Genomic DNA, 19,763 nt, shown 5'->3' with positions numbered 1-19,763 from the left:
TATTATATATGTCCCACTCCTTACATTCATGTCATAACTCCCTTGGGCTAACATATTAACCCCTTTACAGGGTCACCTCTGCCCCTTTCTCCCTAATGAACCTGACATCCAGGTCATGCCTTTGAGAGAAATAAGCTCCTGATGATTTGCAACTTCCTGCCTCAGCAGCGAGCTCTCTAAAATAGCTGCACAGCTTTGTGTCCTGTGAGGTACGAGGGGTATAACTTAAAGGGACACTATCCTGCAAAATTGTAACTAAAGCTCATCACAAAAGTAGTGACAATTACACCTCTACCCCCCTGCAATTCCCTACCGTCCACACCCCCTTATGCCACATGTTTTAATATGTAGCAAGTTGTAAATTAAGAATATTATAAAGAGTCAAATTTTGAAAAGAGTGTTTTATTTGCAATTTTTAATGTAGAAATGTCATGTAAATTTTTAATGTAGAAATGTCATGTAAAATAGTAAAATTCCCCAACACGCACAACTTTGTATCATAACTTGTACAAGGATATATACAAGTTTGAATGTTGTACAATGACATGATGTTCAGAAGAACTTCATTCCACAATGAAATTTTTGTCTACTGACAAGAAGACAGACATACAGTCACACATGGAAACATGTTTGCAGTGAAAACACTATACCCCTCTCCCCTTTGCTTGAAATGCATGGGTACAAATTGACAAAAATAGTGCTTATAATGAGTCAAAATTATAATTGTTTATATTGGTGGTCTTGATCTAGGGGAGATTACTAATTAAACCCTTTCACACTTAAAAGCTAAGTGAAAATGGCTATGTGCAAACAGCATAAAACCAGAACAGCCTGTGAGTAACTCGCAGTCTGTTCAGGTTTTATGCTGTTTGCTGCTCATCAGTAACTAAGGGTTTGAAATGAAGCCTTTAAAACTTGGATCTAGTAAGAAAGGCTTTTAATTAAATATAACTTTTTAAGGGACTACAAATGCGTCAAAAAATGCATCTAAGTGGTAAATGGTTAATACAAAACAGCTATCATCACTGCTAAATCAACAATTTGTGAAAATGTATTTGTTTAACCCTCTTTTAAGTGTTTAAATGATTTTGTTATTTTTACTTTTGCATACAATTATTTAGTAGTTGTATTGTGGTCTGTATGAGAATGTATCTGTCATTGCCAGAAGGGCATTCTTGGTGGTTTGTTCATCATGCATGTTAGACAGTCAGTCATGTCAGATAGTTTATTATAACCTACCGCTATTAGTTTGACAATTTCACTAAAATAATGGATAATACAATAAATTGCTTGAAAAGCAAGAACATGCCATCGACATATGTGCTGATGATGTAGATTATGGCCTCTTCAGGACTGCAATGGACATGATTATTTCAGCCTCTGTCTGAGAAAACAGGGATTTACCCTTTGAGTGCGGGGACGGAATTTTGAAGGCCTTTGCAAACAGTTTGGATCCAGATGAGACGCCACAGAACGTGGCGTCTCATCAGGATCCAAACTGTTTGCTATTCTGATAGTATTCTTTGAAAAAAATCGTAGAAAATGCTAATTTAAGAAATTCAGCAGACGACATTTAAGCAGACGACAAATTTCCCAGCATGCAAAGGGTTAATGCATGTGCATAATGCCTCATCCAAGATTCCCTAATCAGGAACGAATTTTTCCGCTTCTATGGATTTGTTCGTAAAAAGGAGATGTCTTGTTAACTTTAATCCTGTGTAGGCTTAAAGTGTCGTCCCTGACTAGTATGTGCGGACTGCACAGGCTTATTTGGCAAGACACTTTACACACATGCATTAACCCTTTCCAAATCAGAAGCAAGGGAAAATCTCTATGTGCAAACAGCAGAAAACTAGAACAACCTGCGGGTAACTCACAGTCTGTTCAGGTTTTATTCTGTTTGCTGCTCATCAGTATCTAAAAAAACAAGATATGTGTTTGTCAGAAACACTATGTCTCCTTTTGCGCCGCTTTGAAGCTATATATTTGACATCTGACCTTGAAGGATGACCTTGACCTTTCACCACTCAAAATGTGCAGCTCCATGAGATACACATGCATGCCAAATATCAAGTTGCTTTCTTCAATATTGCACAAGTTATTGCAAATGTTAAAGTTGGGGCAAACAAACAAACACACAAACAAACCAACAGACAGGGCAAAAACAATAATAAACTATAGTGGGGGACATAAAAAGTTGGAAATGAAGCCTTTAAAATTTGAATATAATAAGAAAGGACTTTATTAGATTCAACTTTCAGAGTGACTACAAATGCGTCAACATACGTATCTAACTGTGGTAAAGGGTTAAGCCCAGTTTGCCCAGTAAATTTAGGCTGAGTTGTATGCGATATGGGCAAACAGTGATTTATATTGTGATTTGGCAATGATTAAGAATATATATCAACAGACAATTACAAAACTAAGAGATGGAGATAATTTGTCATTTACATGATAAATGTAAAAACATGCACTAGCAGCACATTGCGTAAAGTTATTTAGATGAATTGGCTTTCTTAATGACATTAAAATAACCATTTTAACCTAATCTGATTGCCAGATGGCAATAGTCTTGTTTTGTATTATAAAACAACTTCTTATTACATTATTATGTTACATTCACAATTGTTAGTCATTTGTTTCAATGTGAGAATATACTTATCATGCTTATGGAAAGAATTCATATAAAATATACAACTTCATTTGGTTTTTCAACTTTTTGGGAATGGGGACAGGACCATTTTTAAATTGGATTGGGGGAAAATCTTATTGAATTAACTGTAATTGGGAAATGTCAGTAAAAAAGGCACACTGTAAGGGGGACACCAAGATGCTGAGTGGAAGCCCCATCTGTCACATATGATAACAGGTGGCTATGGCGTAATAGATATGGTGTCCTCCTGTCAATGGAGTTCATGGATTCTATTCCCATTGTGGAAGCATTATAAGATCTCCCCCATAGACACCTTTCTGGTCCTAGTTCCAGGAAACGGACTCGAGAGCGTTTCAAATAAGCCTTCGATGCTATAGAGCTAAAATAACTTGGATTAAACTAAGTATGATGGCCTCCAACCAAACCCAGCAGCACACCAAGTGGGCATCAAACTCTGGTTGCTGAGGTGAGAAGCGTATATCCCTTTCCTACTCAGAAGCAAAGTGAAAAGGGCTATATGCAACCAGCATAAAACCAGAACAGCCTGCGAGTTACTTGCAGTCTGTTCAGGTTTTATGCTGTTTGCTGTTCATCAGTATTTTAGGGCTGGAAATGAAGCCTTTAAAACTTCAATCTACAAAAAAGGTCTTAAATTTGATTTGATTTTCTATGAGACACCAAAGGTGTCAAAGTGCTTATCTGAGTGGTAAAGGGATATAATCCAACCACTTTTACTATGCTAGCCTTACCTCCCCCCCCTCCCTCCCTCCCCCATTAACCACCATGCAGATGACGTTTTATTGCGACTGGCCCTGTAATACTCAAGACCTTTTTCACAGTGGAAGTCAATTTAATTAATTTATTGTCCTTCATCAGATTTCAAAGACACTGGCAACATAACTCATAATTACTTTTACACAGAACAGACCATGTATTTGATTATCCTGCACTATTACATCCCAGCCCAGCACTGAGCTGATAAGCCCAAGTGCAAAGGCTTATCAGCAGATAACATAACCTGACATGGGCATGTGCCCTGTCACCATGCTAGTAACAAAGGGCTTTATTATGCAAGTCTCAATGAATCAGAATTTTAATAGGAAAGTTCTTGACACAGAAATGAATTGTTTGTTGCGTTTAGCTAGAAACCAGAAACTACAAACAAGTCGCAGGATGCTAATACAATCAGTATGTCCTATAATTGAATTTGCTTAAAATCTTTACTTAACACTTATTGTCCAAAAAATGGAACACATTTTTTCTGCAAGAGATACAATTATTGAAGTAACACATATAATTATTCAAATGAGCACTTTTGGGGGAAAAAAAGTACATGAACTTTATCAACATAAAGTTTTGTTACTTTATTCTTTGTATTACAAAGCTAAAATGGGTGAATGAAAAACCTTCAATGAAATATCTCCCATGAATGAAATACATATGATATAGAAAACATTTAACAGACATTTCAGTGTTGCAACAGGAGATTGCTCTTTTGTTATTAAACCCTATATGCATGCCTACAGCTTAATTCATAGCTTGTGCTGGCTATTGTGAAATAAGAATGAGATACATGAGTTTCGCATTAACAGTAATCTGTCACATTATTGCGATGCATCGTTCCGCCTCTTGAATCCTTAAAAAAAAGATTCTATTTCATTCTCTGAATGACATTGGAGTCATAAATTGCATCACCAAACCATTTTTATTCTGTAACAGTTGGTTTTTAGACAAATGTATCATTACCATCACACCAAACAACATAATTATATCTGCAATATTTCTTGCACATAAAATGGGTAATGCAACAAAAACAGCTATTAAGTGTGAGCACTATCTTGCACAACTGTTGCCATTTGTATTCCTTTTTGTGACGCAATTTTTTTATCATTCCATAAATATAAATTTCTGATTCTATAAAAGCATTACACAATATTTAGCTTTAAAGATACTACAATTATTAAATAGGCTATTATTTCAGCAACAATTATTGGTCTTAATTAATTAATTAAGTTCAAATATTCAAATACAGTCGAAACCTGATGGCTTGAACTCGCTTGGCTCGAATTTCCGGTTGGCTCAAACTCGCATCAAAGCACCGATTTTGTATGCCTATATGTTCATATAAAATTGTGTTGGATGGCTCGAACTCGCTTGGCTCGAATTATCGGATGACTCGCACTGTTTTCACAGTCCCGGCTACAGTTTTCACACGTTCTTTTGTTAGGATGGCTTGAACTTGCTTCGGGTCCCAAAAAGTGTTATCGATTAAGAACGCTTGATTAAAGGCACGCACAAATTGATTTAACACCGGTCGCATAAACTGCTAATCGATTATGACCACTTGATTAAAGGGACACTATAACTGATTTAACACCTGTTTGCTAACATGTCATTTACTCAATTGTTAATTGATTTGAGTAAAAGATGACATTTTGTATTAAAAGCTGGCGTTCTTGTACATGCTGTATCATAATGGCTGCAACGGCATAATCGCAAAAAATACTTCATTTTTCACGAAAGCTACGGAACGCAACACAGACGGACATAATGTCTGACGACAGCTACGGATGGCAACACAGACGGACATAATGTCATTCTTAAAAAAAAAAAAAAAAAAAGGAATGTAGTGTCGTCTCGTATGTAAATAATGTGTATGTATGAGCTAGTGCTGATGCAGGTTTTGTTCTCTAGTGCTCTGTACGTGTTACCTTAAAATATGCTATACTAAACGTGCTGATATTCAATAAATGCTATTTGTTAATTGAATTTGTAACTGTTTAAAAATATTCGTAGATAAAAGTATTAAGTTTATATTTGTTTCTTATTATCTTATAAATCCAAAAGCAGTAAGTAGTGCAAAGTAGTACGGAGTTTAAGCAATATGTATTCTCTTCAACTGGAGGTTAAAATATACTGCAGACTTGTTTGTAAACAAAATATATTAGAAATCGGATGGCTTGAGTTCCGGATGTCTCGAACTATTTTTGACAATTCCGACTGTACTAGAATCAACAATAGCAAATAATGTATTCAGATCAGATGGTTACATTGGATCAGATATAAACAAGAAATGTGTTTGTCAGAAACACGATGCCCCCTAAAGCGCCGCTTTGCATTGTTGTTTTTTACCTTTGACCTTGAAGGATGACCTTGACCCAAAAAACTTTCACCACCCAAAATGTGCAGCTCCATGAGATACACATGAATGCCAAATATCAAGTTGCTATGTTCAATATTGCAAAAGTTATGAAGAAGGTTAAAGTTTTGGTGAAAGTTTGGGACACACACTGACACATACAATGACAGACAGGCCAAAAACAATATACCCCTGATCTTTCGATCCGGAGGCATAAAAAATATAATATTCTGTACTTTTGAAACTAAATTGGCCTTGCTCTGTGAAAATGGTGTACAATGCATGTGCCTAAAGTATCATCCCAGATTAGTCTGTGAATACCGTACAATGCATGTGCCTAAAGTGTCATCCCAGATTAGTCTGTGAATACCGTACAATGCATGTGCCTAAAGTGTCATCCCAGATTAGTCTGTGAATACCGTACAATGCATGTGCCTAAAGTGTCATCCCAGATTAGTCTGTGAATACCGTACAATGCATGTGCCTAAAGTATCATCCCAGATAAGTCTGTGAATACTGTACAATGCATGTGCCTAAAGTATCATCCCAGATTAGTCTGTGAATACCGTACAATGCATGTGCCTAAAGTATCATCCCAGATAAGTCTGTGAATACCGTACAATGCATGTGCCTAAAGTATCATCCCAGATTAGTCTGTGAATACCGTACAATGCATGTGCCTAAAGTATCATCCCAGATAAGTCTGTGAATACTGTACAATGCATGTGCCTAAAGTGTCATCCCAGATTAGTCTGTGAATACCGTACAATGCATGTGCCTAAAGTGTCATCCCAGATTAGTCTGTGAATACCGTACAATGCATGTGCCTAAAGTGTCATCCCAGATTAGTCTGTGAATACCGTACAATGCATGTGCCTAAAGTGTCATCCCAGATTAGTCTGTGAATACCGTACAATGCATGTGCCTAAAGTGTCATCCCAGATTAGTCTGTGAATACCGTACAATGCATGTGCCTAAAGTATCATCCCAGATAAGTCTGTGAATACCGTACAATGCATGTGCCTAAAGTATCATCCCAGATTAGTTTGTGAATACTGTACAATGCATGTGCCTAAAGTATCATCCCAGATAAGTCTGTGAATACCGTACAATGCATGTGCCTAAAGTATCATCCCAGATTAGTCTGTGAATACCGTACAATGCATGTGCCTAAAGTATCATCCCAGATTAGTTTGTGAATACCGTACAATGCATGTGCCTAAAGTATCATCCCAGATTAGTTTGTGAATACTGTACAATGCAGGTGCTTAAAGTATCATCCCAGATTAGTTTGTGAATACTGTACAATGCATGTGCCTAAAGTATCATCCCAGATTAGTTTGTGAATACCGTACAATGCATGTGCCTAAAGTATCATCCCAGATAAGTCTGTGAATACCGTACAATGCATGTGCCTAAAGTGTCATCCCAGATTAGTCTGTGAATACTGTACAATGCATGTGCCTAAAGTATCATCCCAGATTAGTTTGTGAATACTGTACAATGCATGTGCCTAAAGTGTCATCCCAGATTAGTCTGTGAATACTGTACAATGCATGTGCCTAAAGTGTCATCCCAGATTAGTCTGTGAATACCGTACAATGCATGTGCCTAAAGTGTCATCCCAGATAAGTCTGTGAATACCGTACAATGCATGTGCCTAAAGTGTCACCCCAGATTAGTCTGTGAATACCGTACAATGCATGTGCCTAAAGTGTCATCCCAGATTAGTCTGTGAATACCATACAATGCATGTGCCTAAAGTATCATCCCAGATTAGTTTGTGAATACTGTACAATGCATGTGCTTAAAGTATCATCCCAGATAAGTCTGTGAATACCGTACAATGCATGTGCCTAAAGTGTCATCCCAGATTAGTCTGTGAATACTGTACAATGCATGTGCTTAAAGTATCATCCCAGATAAGTCTGTGAATACCGTACAATGCATGTGCCTAAAGTGTCATCCCAGATTAGTCTGTGAATACTGTACAATGCATGTGCCTAAAGTATCATCCCAGATAAGTCTGTGAATACTGTACAATGCATGTGCCTAAAGTGTCATCCCAGATTAGTCTGTGAATACTGTACAATGCATGTGCCTAAAGTGTCATCCCAGATAAGTCTGTGAATACCGTACAATGCATGTGCCTAAAGTATCATCCCAGATAAGTCTGTGAATACCGTACAATGCATGTGCCTAAAGTGTCATCCCAGATTAGTCTGTGAATACTGTACAATGCATGTGCCTAAAGTGTCATCCCAGATAAGTCTGTGAATACCGTACAATGCATGTGCCTAAAGTGTCATCCCAGATTAGTCTGTGAATACTGTACAATGCATGTGCCTAAAGTATCATCCCAGATTAGTCTGTGAATACCGTACAATGCATGTGCCTAAAGTATCATCCCAGGTTAGTCTGTGAATACCGTACACACTAATCAGGGACATCCCTTTGTGTAGTGTAATTTTTGTTAACCCTTCCAATGCGGGAACCAAATTTTTAAGGCCTTTGCAAACAGTTTGGATCCAGATAAGACGCCACAGAACGTGGCGCCTGATCAGGATCCAAACTGTTTGCTATTCTGATAGTATTCTGTGAAAAAAATCGAAGAAAATGCTAATTTTAGAAATTCAGCAGACTACATTTTAGCAGACTACAAATTTCCCAGCATGCAAAGGGTTAATCTAAGGAAGACTCTGTATGAAAATTCAGTATATGCAAAATGTTTCATACTAGATTAGCCTGTGCAGACTGCATCTGATCTTTGACTACACTTTACGCACATGCATTAAGCCCTGTTTTTCCAATGCCAGACTCAATAACTTTCAAGTTCACAGCCAAGATTTTTATTCTTTAGCACAGGAAACCTTTAATAAAAAAATATTAAGCCTATTAAAAATCCATAAAACAAAAGCCTCTTTTATGATTTAGAAAATCTTCAGAACCAATAAACATGAAAGTGAAATGCATTACACAAAATTAAAAAGCCATGAACACCTAAAATGATAAAAACATGGAACAAATTATAGTAAATTATAACTCCAGGAGACCTGTACTGGGGGATTCAAGGAACAAACAGATGCAATTCCTTGATTAACCCTTCACCATTTAAATACATATTTTGACGCATTTGTGGGCCTCTTAGAAAGTTACATTTAATTAAAGACTTTTTCTGCTAGATTCAAGTTTTAAAGGCTTCATAACCATCCCTTAGATACTGATGAGTAGCAAACAGTATAAAACCTGAACAGACTGCGAGATACTCGAGTTACTCGCAGGCTGTTCTGGTTTTATGCCCTTTTCACTTTGCTTCTGAGTGGGAAGGGGTTAAATAAACTTCGAAGTGTCACTAGGACACCCATTTCCACCGTGTCTGCTGGAATGAATATTTTCTTCATTTTCTTTCAGAGCATAAGCAACAAGAATTCTGATAAAAAACTTAAAAAAGAGATGATAACGATGATGGTAATAATAAGGAGAAGGAGGTTGAGGATAAAGTGGAGATACGATATCCTTACCCAGTAAAAATCAAATGGTTTTTGTCGGCTCAGGTACTACTTAAATGTACGCCAGGTCCTCTTTGGTATACTACAATGTTCACCGGGTGAAAACAATTCCGCTTAAAGGCATCCAGCCATACTCCGGGGTGCTTTTATACGTATATTTTCCATAACCTGTAAGTGTACTTATACTTTGTTGTTCACTTAAGAGTGCAAAAGTACACAAATAACTTTTACATAGTACCTGAGCCTACAATGACTAATCAACTCCCAGTAAACCAACATAGAACATTATGCATATAGTTTGTACTGAGATTTAAAAGGGCCTTTTCACATTTTGGTAAATTGACAAAATGTAAAATAATGTTCTAGATTAGAAATTTTTTGCTGTATTTATATTTGTGAGGAAACAGTAATACTGAAAATTTACCATGCTCTAAAATATCCATTAAATGCATCTTTTGACGATTTAAAATCCTGAAAATTATAAAGCGTTGCAAAGCGAAACGATTGAATAATTTGGAGAGTTCTGTTGATGTCGTTATATTTTGTGATACAACAAGGATTGCTTATATAAAGTATAAAATACATCACTCATTGTATGAGCAGGGTTGGCCGAGTGGTCTAAGCGATAGACTTTTACTCCAGGGGTCAGTGATTCGAGCCCAGTTGAGTGTTTTTTCTTTCTTTAATTTTTATTCTTTTTTTAAAGGGAACTTTTAAGATCCAATGTTTACATTTATCAATAAAAAGCATCTAATGATAAACTTCAATACATGCCAAAATCTGTGAAAAAGCCCCTTTAAATACATGGATTGGCCATGTGCTATGATTCAATACTTGAATATCAACCCAAACTTGTTGGTCAACTCACTGTCATTGAAATTAGTAACAGGCTAAACTGTTATTACAAGGGGGAAATGTTTACAAAAGATGCTGCTGCTGCTGATGATGATGATTCTGATGCTGATGAAGAACAGGAACAAACGGAATTAAATGAGATAAGAGATCAAGAATAAAACAACCTAAAAGCAACTAATATGAAAAAAAGCATTAAATAACAAGAAAATGTGTTTGTTTTCATGGTATTACTAAAAGATATTTATTTTCTAACTTTTTGGATGAAATTAATTTAGGGTAAATCCCGTAATACATTGCAAGATCTGCAAGGTTTCAGTGAGTGATGCATATCAGATTTAAGTGACTCATTAGGTAAGTATTCAACAATACCAAAGTAAGCCAAACAATGGCATGGAACTTCAAAGTAAAAGCTTATAGATGACATTATTGCACAGGTTGATTCATTGCCTTATCACACAAAGCAACAACTCCACGGTCTCTCAATAATGTATAGAAATCACTAAACGATGATAATACATATATGATAATTACAAATCATCCCAACCCTATGACAACAGAAGATTAAGATAAATTGAAAGACTTTTCAAATATATAATTTTCATACTTATGTCTGCATACAATTTTACTGCTTTGAACTTGTTAATGTTATGTATAGAAACATAAATCTTCAATCACCATCAAAGCATGTCATATTAATGATAAACTTTTAACTTTACATTCCTAAACCTGACAACCATGTATGTATTAAAGGGGATGTACATACTTCAAATACATAAACACAAAAAGCTAAAAGAAGATTTAAATTGACAAGGCAAAGATGAGGACACAGGTCAAAAACTGCCAGTTAAACTGTAAGTCACTATAAAGACTAGATATAGGGCGTCAAAAAGCCGTACAGAATCTACCAATTAAACTGTAAGACTATGTGACAACTATATGCAGATGTTGGACATAAAATAACAAATGTGACTTACATGATACAACTTCCAACTGGAAAGCTGTGTACAACTGGAAAGGACATAATATATCCAAGTTTGTGACTTTGTTATAGATAAGACCACCAACAAAAGCACACTGGACAACTATTGAAACACATTGGACAACTATTGAGATATTCTTTACTTTATTGAGACAGACTGAACAACTATTGAGACACACTGGACAGCTTTTGAGGCAGACTGGATAGCTATTGGGATAGACTGGACAACTATTGAGACACACTGGACAGCTTTTGAGGCAGACTGGACAGCTATTGGGATAGACTGGACAACTATTGAGACCTAATTTACTCTATTTAGACGGACTGGACAACTTTTGAGACATACTGGACAACTTTTGAGACACACTGGACAGCTTTTGAGGCAGACTGGACAGCTATTGAGACACACTATACTATATTGAGACAGACTAACAACTAGTAATTCACTATGGGCAGCTTTTGAGGCAGACTGGACAGCTATTGAGATACACAGGCTAAATATTAAGATGTATCGGACAACTATTAAGCCACAATGAACAAATATTGAGACACACAGGACAACTCTTGAGGCATCTTGGGCAACTATTTAATCACACAGGACAACTGTTGAGGCATCTTGTGCAACTATTAAGACAGAGTGGACAACTGTTGAGGCATCTTGGGCAACTATTAAGACAGAGTGGACAACTGTTGTGACACCTTGAGCAACTATTAAGACAGAGTAGGCAACTATTAAGACAGCCAGGACAGCAACATGTATTGAGACATACTGGACAACTATTGAGACATAGTGGACAACTATTGAGACAAACTGGACAGCTGTTGAGACAGACTGGGCAACTATTTTAAATAAGACAGAGTGGACAACAATTGAGATATACTGGATGACTATTGAGACACACTGGACAACCATTGAGACATACTGGACAACTATTGAGACACAGTGGACAACTATTGAGACACACTGAACAACTGTTGAGACACACTGGACAACTGTTGAGACAGACTGGGCAACTATTAAGACAGGGTAGGCAACTATTGAGACAGCCAGTACAGCTATTGAGACAAACTGGACAACTGTTGAGACACACTGGACAACTGTTGAGACAGACCAGACAACTATTGTGACATACTGGACAACTGTTGAGACAGAATGGGCAACTATAAAGACCGAGTGGACAAGAAATGAGACATACTGGACAACTATTGAGACACACTGGACAACTATTGAGGCACTCTGGACAACTTATGAGACAGACTGGGCAACTATTTAGACACACTGGACAACTGTTGAGACATACTGCACAACTATTGCGACACACTGGACAACTATTGAGACCTACTGGACAACTGTTGAGACAGACTGGGAAACAATTGAGGCAGACTGGACAACTATTGAGACCTAGTGGACAACAATTGAGACATACTGGGCAACTATTGAGGCACAGTGGACAACTAATGAGACATACTAGACAACTATTCAGACATACTGGACAATTATTGTGACACACTGGACAACTGTTGAGACCGACTGGACAACAATTGAGACGGACTGTATAACAATTGTGAGACACTGGGCAACTATTGAAACACACTGATTGAGACGGACTGAACAACAATTGAGAAATACTGCACAACTATTGAGACACACTGGACAACTGTTGAGACATACTGAACAACTGTTGAGACAGACTGGGCAACTATTAAGACAGAGTGGACAACAATTGAGACATACTGGATGACTATTGAGACACACTGGACAACCATTGAGGCATACTGGACAACCATTGAGACACACTGGATAACTGTTGAGACAAACTGGACAACTGTTGAGACAGACTGGGCAACTATTACGACAGAGTAGGCAACTAATGAGACAGCCAGGAAAGCTATTGAGACACATTGGACAACTGTTGAGACACACTAGACAACTATTTAGACATACTGGATTACTATTGAGACACACTGGACAACTGTTGAGACACACTGGACAACTGTTGAGACAGACTGGGAAACTATTAAGACAGACTGGGCAACTATTGAGACAGCCAGGACAACAATTGTGACATACTGGACAACTGTTTTAGGCAGACTGGGCAACTATTAAGACAGACTGGACAACTATTGAGACATACTGGACAACTATTGAGACACACTGGACAATAATTGAGACATATTGGACAAGTATTGAGTAGTGCTGCAACAATACGCCAAAAAGTGTATTGCGATATGTATTCAGTTCAAAAACCCGTATTGCAATATATCGCAATATATTGCTGACTTGTACCAGAAGTATAACTTGCCAATTACCCGATAATCCCGTTTACTCCAGTTTTAAAGCAAATTCTGGTAAATATTTACTATAAAAGTGCTCAACAATAACAAGAAACACAAACATTCGCCAATGTTCTTAAGTATCAAATACATTTTGGCATTTGTTACTATTTAAAGATGTGATGAAATTACGTCCAATCGGGTCGTTTTTTTCCCAATGAACACACGTAAATTGCCTGACGTGATGTTCCCGTTTTTATACAACACAAAATACACCCACACTTTTCATGTGACGTTCTACATGTCTGCATAATTTTTGCGCGCTTTTTATTGAGACAAAGGATAAAGCACTTTTTATTTGACACTAGAATTTTTGTTGTTGCGTTAGCATTAAAATTCGGAAGCCTGTTTCCAAAATTTGGATTACAAATTTAATAATGCTCATTTCAGAATCAAAAGAAAAAGTTACAGTTGTGCATAATTAATTCAATGATTTTTTGTTTAAAAGCATTAAAAAAAGCTCCCATGTAACAGCGCTACTTCATATAATAAACTTTTTAGAATGCTATTTTTCGTAAGAATTTATTTTTACAAAACACCGCTTTGTTTTGTTTACCTTGATATCATTATTTCGGATGGCTTTTCTGGACGAAATGTGGATGAATTTTTGTAAAATTTTCGTACCGGTAAGATGAAAATCGTATCGCAATACAATATGCGGATTGCATATTGCGATATATACCAATATACCAGTATATTGTTGCAGCACTACTATTGAGACACACTGGACAACAATTGATACACACTGGACAACAATTGATACATACTGGACAACAATTGATACACACTGGGCAACAATTGAGACACACTGGGCAACTATTGAGACACACTGGGCAACTATTGAGACACACTTGGAAACTATTGAGACAGAGTTGACAATTATTGAGACATTCTGGACAGCTATCGAAGCATACTGGAAAAAAATGTGTTAATGGTAGGTTTTCTTTGTAAAACATTATGAAACTGAAACTATGTTTAAGCATGACTAACACAATGTACATCAGGCTGTGTGAGCCTAACCCAGGAAGTCAGATAGCAACAAATATCACAAATACTTTATATGTAAATTAATCCTTTCACACTCAGAAACAAAGTGAAAATTGCTTTGTGCAAACAGCATAAAACCTGAACAGACTGTGAGATAGTAGAAATAACAGCTCTACATTAATTCTTATAAACTCATTTATTTTTGTTTAACATGTATAAATTATAAACATGCATGCATAAATCCTCAAACTAAAAAAATGTGCATTTAACATTTTAGATCTTTCACTTTTCAGGTGTAATTAAACAACTGAGAATCATTTCAATTAAAAAAGCTTGAAAAATATATGCCTTGGAGAACAACCTGTTAACTGTAGTAAAGCAAGCAAAAAACAAAGAAAATATGGCACCCACCAAATGAAAAATGAGAACGAAAAAAAAGCCTCATCAGCACTTTAAACTTTAACACTTGCTGAGTCTCCATTACATAATCATCACAGCGTTAAGTAATATGAAAAACACATGTAACCTCATCAGAAAATAGGGAAGCACTTATGCCATTTAAAAGTTCTTAGGTCAAATGGATTGCCATTAGGCGATGACTTCAAGAGAGATTCCTATCTTGGCTAACAGTAACGGTGCTGAAATTTTCAATTACCGAAAACCAAACATTTAATTTGCCTCAGTCGATAACCACTCGCAGAGGTTGGCAGTCACACGCCTGGGAACCTGCCTGCGCAGGCTACAAGACAGTCAAAAGCGTGTGAATCCGGCAAAGTGTCTCTCGCGGTGTAATTACTATTTTGTGAATGGCACAGTTTCGTTGCTCCAATCAGTGTGGTCCATAATGCTGCCTACTAATATGTAGTAGGTGGGGCATGCAAGGTTTCATGGATGTGCAAACTGGTCTATTGAAGGTCAACGTCTATCATGTTATGGGAAAAAAGCTGCAATTGCCATACCAGAGGCTTATGTAATCATCAGTCAATTATCTTCATTTAGAGGAGAAACAAACTGTTCTATCTAGGTCTACAACTTTACTGCATTTACAGCACTACCGCGTAGAGACAGAATTTTCCAATAATATCTCCTAAGCATAATAAGGCCTCCCAAATGCAACACACATGCTAGATTAGAAAAAAACACTGTGAGGCTGGAGGGACTTGAGGTAAATGTGTCAGTAAACCACCACTGGGCCATTCATGAAATGGTACAGTGTCTTTGTCATTCAAATCTCCTCATTTACAGTGAAAGGGTGACAACTCAAGCTGAAACAATGAGTTTTTCGTGGTATTGGAAGAAAACACACAATAAATATGGGCCGTGCTCTGTGAAAAGGAGGTTTAATGCATGTGCGTAAAGTGCCATCTCAGATTAGCCTGTGCAGTCTGCACAGGCTCATCAGAGACGACACTTTTCACAAAAGCTTGAACTTTGCTAAGAAGACTTTCTTGAAATGAAAAATATCATAAAAGTGGAAAGCGTCTGCCCTGATTAGCCTGTGCGGACTGCACAAGCTAATCTGGGATGGCACTTTACGCACATGCATTAAACCCCCTTTTCAAAGAGCATCCTATATGTTGAAAATAAACATCCTTAATCAAAATATGATTTAAAACAAAGAATATATTCATGAAGAGTGTAGAAGAATACTTGTCCTCAATTAAGCAGAAAAATATAACTCACAGAAAGGCCTGTAAATCTGAACCACTCTCAAGTAAAATGAATGTGAATTTAGTGTCTTCCCAGATAAGCATGTGCAGCCCTCACCGCCCAATCAGGGATGACACTTTCCATTGTATGATATTTTTTGCTGAAAGGAAGTCTCTTCTTATAGAAATTCCAGTTTGGGCTGAAAGTGTAATCACAGATCAGCCTGTGTGGCAAACACAGTTCACTCTTTAAACCTACCAAAGTGTTTTGGTAGGTAACTGGGGCAAAATACTTTGCTATGATGTACTTGATTATGCAGTGTTTGAAGAGTGTAAATCATGTGATGATTGTGAAAAAGTAGCAAGTATTATAAAGAGAGCTCATACTTCAGCGAACAACTAGCAAGTAATATAAAGAGAGCTCATACTTCAGCGTCATGTTCAAATATTCAACATTAAGTATGTCAATACAGAAGTGAGTTGGGTATAATACAAGACATGCACAAAAATTGCATACATGGCTAAAAATCTTCTGAAGAAAAATTTAAATTTAACACACAATATGCAATATTTCTAATATGGTGTTTTATGCCAATGTGTACCAGTTGGCTCAGGCTTTGGTACTGGCATACCTGACACAGGTATCAAACAAGTACATTTGTGCAGCTATTGAATTGTCCAGCTATCTTATTCAATACCAAATACACAATCTGTTCAGCATTCAGGGACAACAAATCTGTCACTGTTTTTGTAGAAAGTAGCAATAATCATCATCCCTGCCTACTCTATATTTAAAGTCAACACATCTACCCCTATGTAATCCAGTCATTCAAGACATGTTTGTCAGCTATAATGCTGTAACCTAAGCGTATTGAATATCAAAAACACTATAAGCCGTGTTCTGAGGAATTAGGGCATGAGCAAAAAGTGTTGTCCCAGATTAGTCTGCGCAGTCTGCACAGGCTAATCAGGGACAACACTCTCCGCTTTTATGGTATTTTTTTGTTTTAAGGAAGTCTCTTTTTAACAAAAATCCAGACAATCTTTGATGACTCTTAACGCTAATGCATTAAGCCCTGTTATCCCAGAGCAAGACTCCGATCTATTCAGTATTAAAGATTTGCTCATCTTTCACTATGTACTCCAATCCTACATGAGGTGAAAAGTTGGATCCCCACTGTGGCAACATTCTTTGCATCTCTCCCAAAATCACCTAGTATCGGTTCAACCGAGGAAACTGACTCAAGGGCGCTGAAATCAGCCTTTGGCTTTTGATGCCATCGAGCTAACGTAAATAGGTTTAAACTTATCCTACCTGACATGTTTGCAGAGCAATCGTTCAATACTCCGTCCTGACCCATTTCCACGTTGTTCTGACCATCGATGTGAATCACAGAGTCCAGAGTCAGGTTGCAAGGGATCTGAATCGTGGCCTGTGTTGTGCCACCATTGGTGGTTGCTATCGCCAACGCCTGCTCAATCATCATCACCTCGCACTGCTGTGCCTTGTGCTCCTAAAATATGCACAAAATGGATCTGTGTAGGCCTTCACTACTTAGATACTTCTTTGCATGCTGGGAAATTTGTCGTCTGCTAAAATGTCGTCTGCAGAATTTCTAAAATTAGCATTTTCTTCGATTTTTTTCAAAGAATACTATCAGAATAGCAAACAGTTTGGATCCTGATGAGACGCCACGTTCTGTGGCGTCTCATCTGGATCCAAACTGTTTGCAAAGGCCTTCAAAATTCGGTTCCCGCACTGAAAGAGTTAGATACATCTTTTCATGCATTTGTAGTCCCTTGGAAAGTTATATTTAATTAAAGACCTGTCCTTCTAGATTCAAGTTTTTATGGCTTCATCTCCAAACATTAGATACTGATGAGCAGCAAACAGCATAAAACCTGACCAGACTGCGAGTTGCTCGCAGGCTGTTCTGGTTTAATGCTGTTTGCACATAGCCATTTTTACTTTGCTTCTCATTTTTGTCTTTGAAAACGCCTAATCGGATATCTCGAACTCTTGTTATCTCGATATTTTTTCTTTCTCCCGCCGACTTCGAGATAACGAGAGTGGACTGTATCTAAGTGGTAAAGGGTTAAGTGAAGTCTACATATTTTACGATAAAGACTGTAATTTTTCAATCATAAGTAAAATGGTCAGATCATGGTCATTCAAGTAATCAGATATATTTATATACCCAAATGAACTCAACTCCATGAAAAAACAAGAGGGCCTGAAAGGCCCAAAGTCGCTCACCTGAGATAACAAGAGATTATGGGGACAAATCTTCTGACCAAGTTTCATGAAGATCGGAAAATAAATGTGGCCTCTAGAGTGTTAACAAGGTTTTACTATAGCCAAATAAGGAAAAATGCCACGCCCCCTGGCAGCCATGTTTTTCAACCAACCGGCATCATTTTTGAACTTGTCCAAGATATTATCAGGATGAATCTTCTGACCAATTTTCATGAAGATTGTGGCCTCTAGAGTGTTAACAAGGTTTTACTATAGCCATATAAGAAAAAATGCCCTGCCCCCCTGGTGGCCATGTTTTTCAACCAACCGGCATCATTTTGGAACTCGTCCAAGATATTATTAGGATGAATCTTCTGACCAAGTTTCATGAAGATCGGACAATAAATGTGGCCTCTAGAGTGTTAACGAGATTTTACTATAGTCATATATAGTCATATAAAGAAAAATGCCCCGCCCCTTGGCAGCCATGTTTTTTAAGCAAAGGTTACCATTTTTGAACTCATTCAAGATATTATTGGGGTGAATCTTCTGACCAAGTTTCATGATGATCGGAAAATAAATGTGGCCTCTAGAGTGTTAACAAGGTTTTACTAAAGCATGATATATAGCCATATTAGGAAATATGCCCACCCCTTGGCAGCCATGTTTTTCAAGCAAAGGTTACCATTTTTGAACTCATCCAAGATATAATTGGGGTGAATCTTCTGAGCAAGTTTCATGAAGATCGGAAAATAAATGTGGCCTCTAGAGTGTTAACAAGGTTTTACTATAGCCATAGTAGGAAAAATGCCCTGCCCCCTGGCCGCCATGTTTTTCAACCAACCGGCATCATTTTCGAACTCGTCCAAGATATTATTGGGATGAATCTTCTGACCAACTTCCATGAAGATCAGACAATAAATGTGGCCTCTAGAGTGTTCAAAAGATTTTACTATAGCCATATAAGAAAAATGCCCCGCCCCTTGGCAGCCATGTTTTTAAAGGAAACGTAACCATTTTCCAACTCATCCAAGATATCATTGAGACCAATGTTCTGACCAAATTTCATGAAGATCGGACAATAAATGTGGCCTCTAGAGTGTTCACAAGGCAAATGTTGACGACGCACGACCCACCACGGACAAAAGGCGATCAGAAAAGCTCACCATGACCACGTTGTGCTCAGGTGAGCTAAAAACAACAACAACACTATTACTGCCTTGCAACTATGGGAATGTTTCAAGGTACTGCATTGCAAATATTGATATGTTTCAAGGTACTGCATTGCAAATATTGACATTTTTCACAGTATTGCATTGCAAATATTGGTATGTTTCACTGTATTGTATTGCTAATTTCATAATGTTTCAAGGTACGGAAACTATTGAAATGATTTACAGTAGTGAATTACAAATGAAATGT

At 37.3% G+C, this 19,763-nt stretch overlaps 1 protein-coding gene across 2 annotated transcripts in view; it reads right to left on the bottom strand.

The window, feature by feature from the left end:
* The window catches only part of LOC127864763 (uncharacterized), a 146,439-nt gene that overhangs the window by 70,932 nt on the left and 55,744 nt on the right, over nucleotides 1-19,763 (bottom strand). For both annotated transcript variants that reach the window (XM_052404623.1, XM_052404625.1), the window contains exon 20: nucleotides 17,421-17,619. In XM_052404623.1, coding sequence (XP_052260583.1) covers nucleotides 17,421-17,619 — 199 coding nt within the window. The remainder of the gene's footprint in view (nucleotides 1-17,420; nucleotides 17,620-19,763) is intronic.

Source organism: Dreissena polymorpha, chromosome 1, assembly GCF_020536995.1.
Source record: "Dreissena polymorpha isolate Duluth1 chromosome 1, UMN_Dpol_1.0, whole genome shotgun sequence".
Classification (NCBI taxonomy): Eukaryota; Metazoa; Mollusca; class Bivalvia; order Myida; family Dreissenidae; genus Dreissena; species Dreissena polymorpha.
The sequence above is the reverse complement of the archived record's forward strand: the minus strand, read 5'-3'. Positions and strand labels throughout refer to the sequence as shown.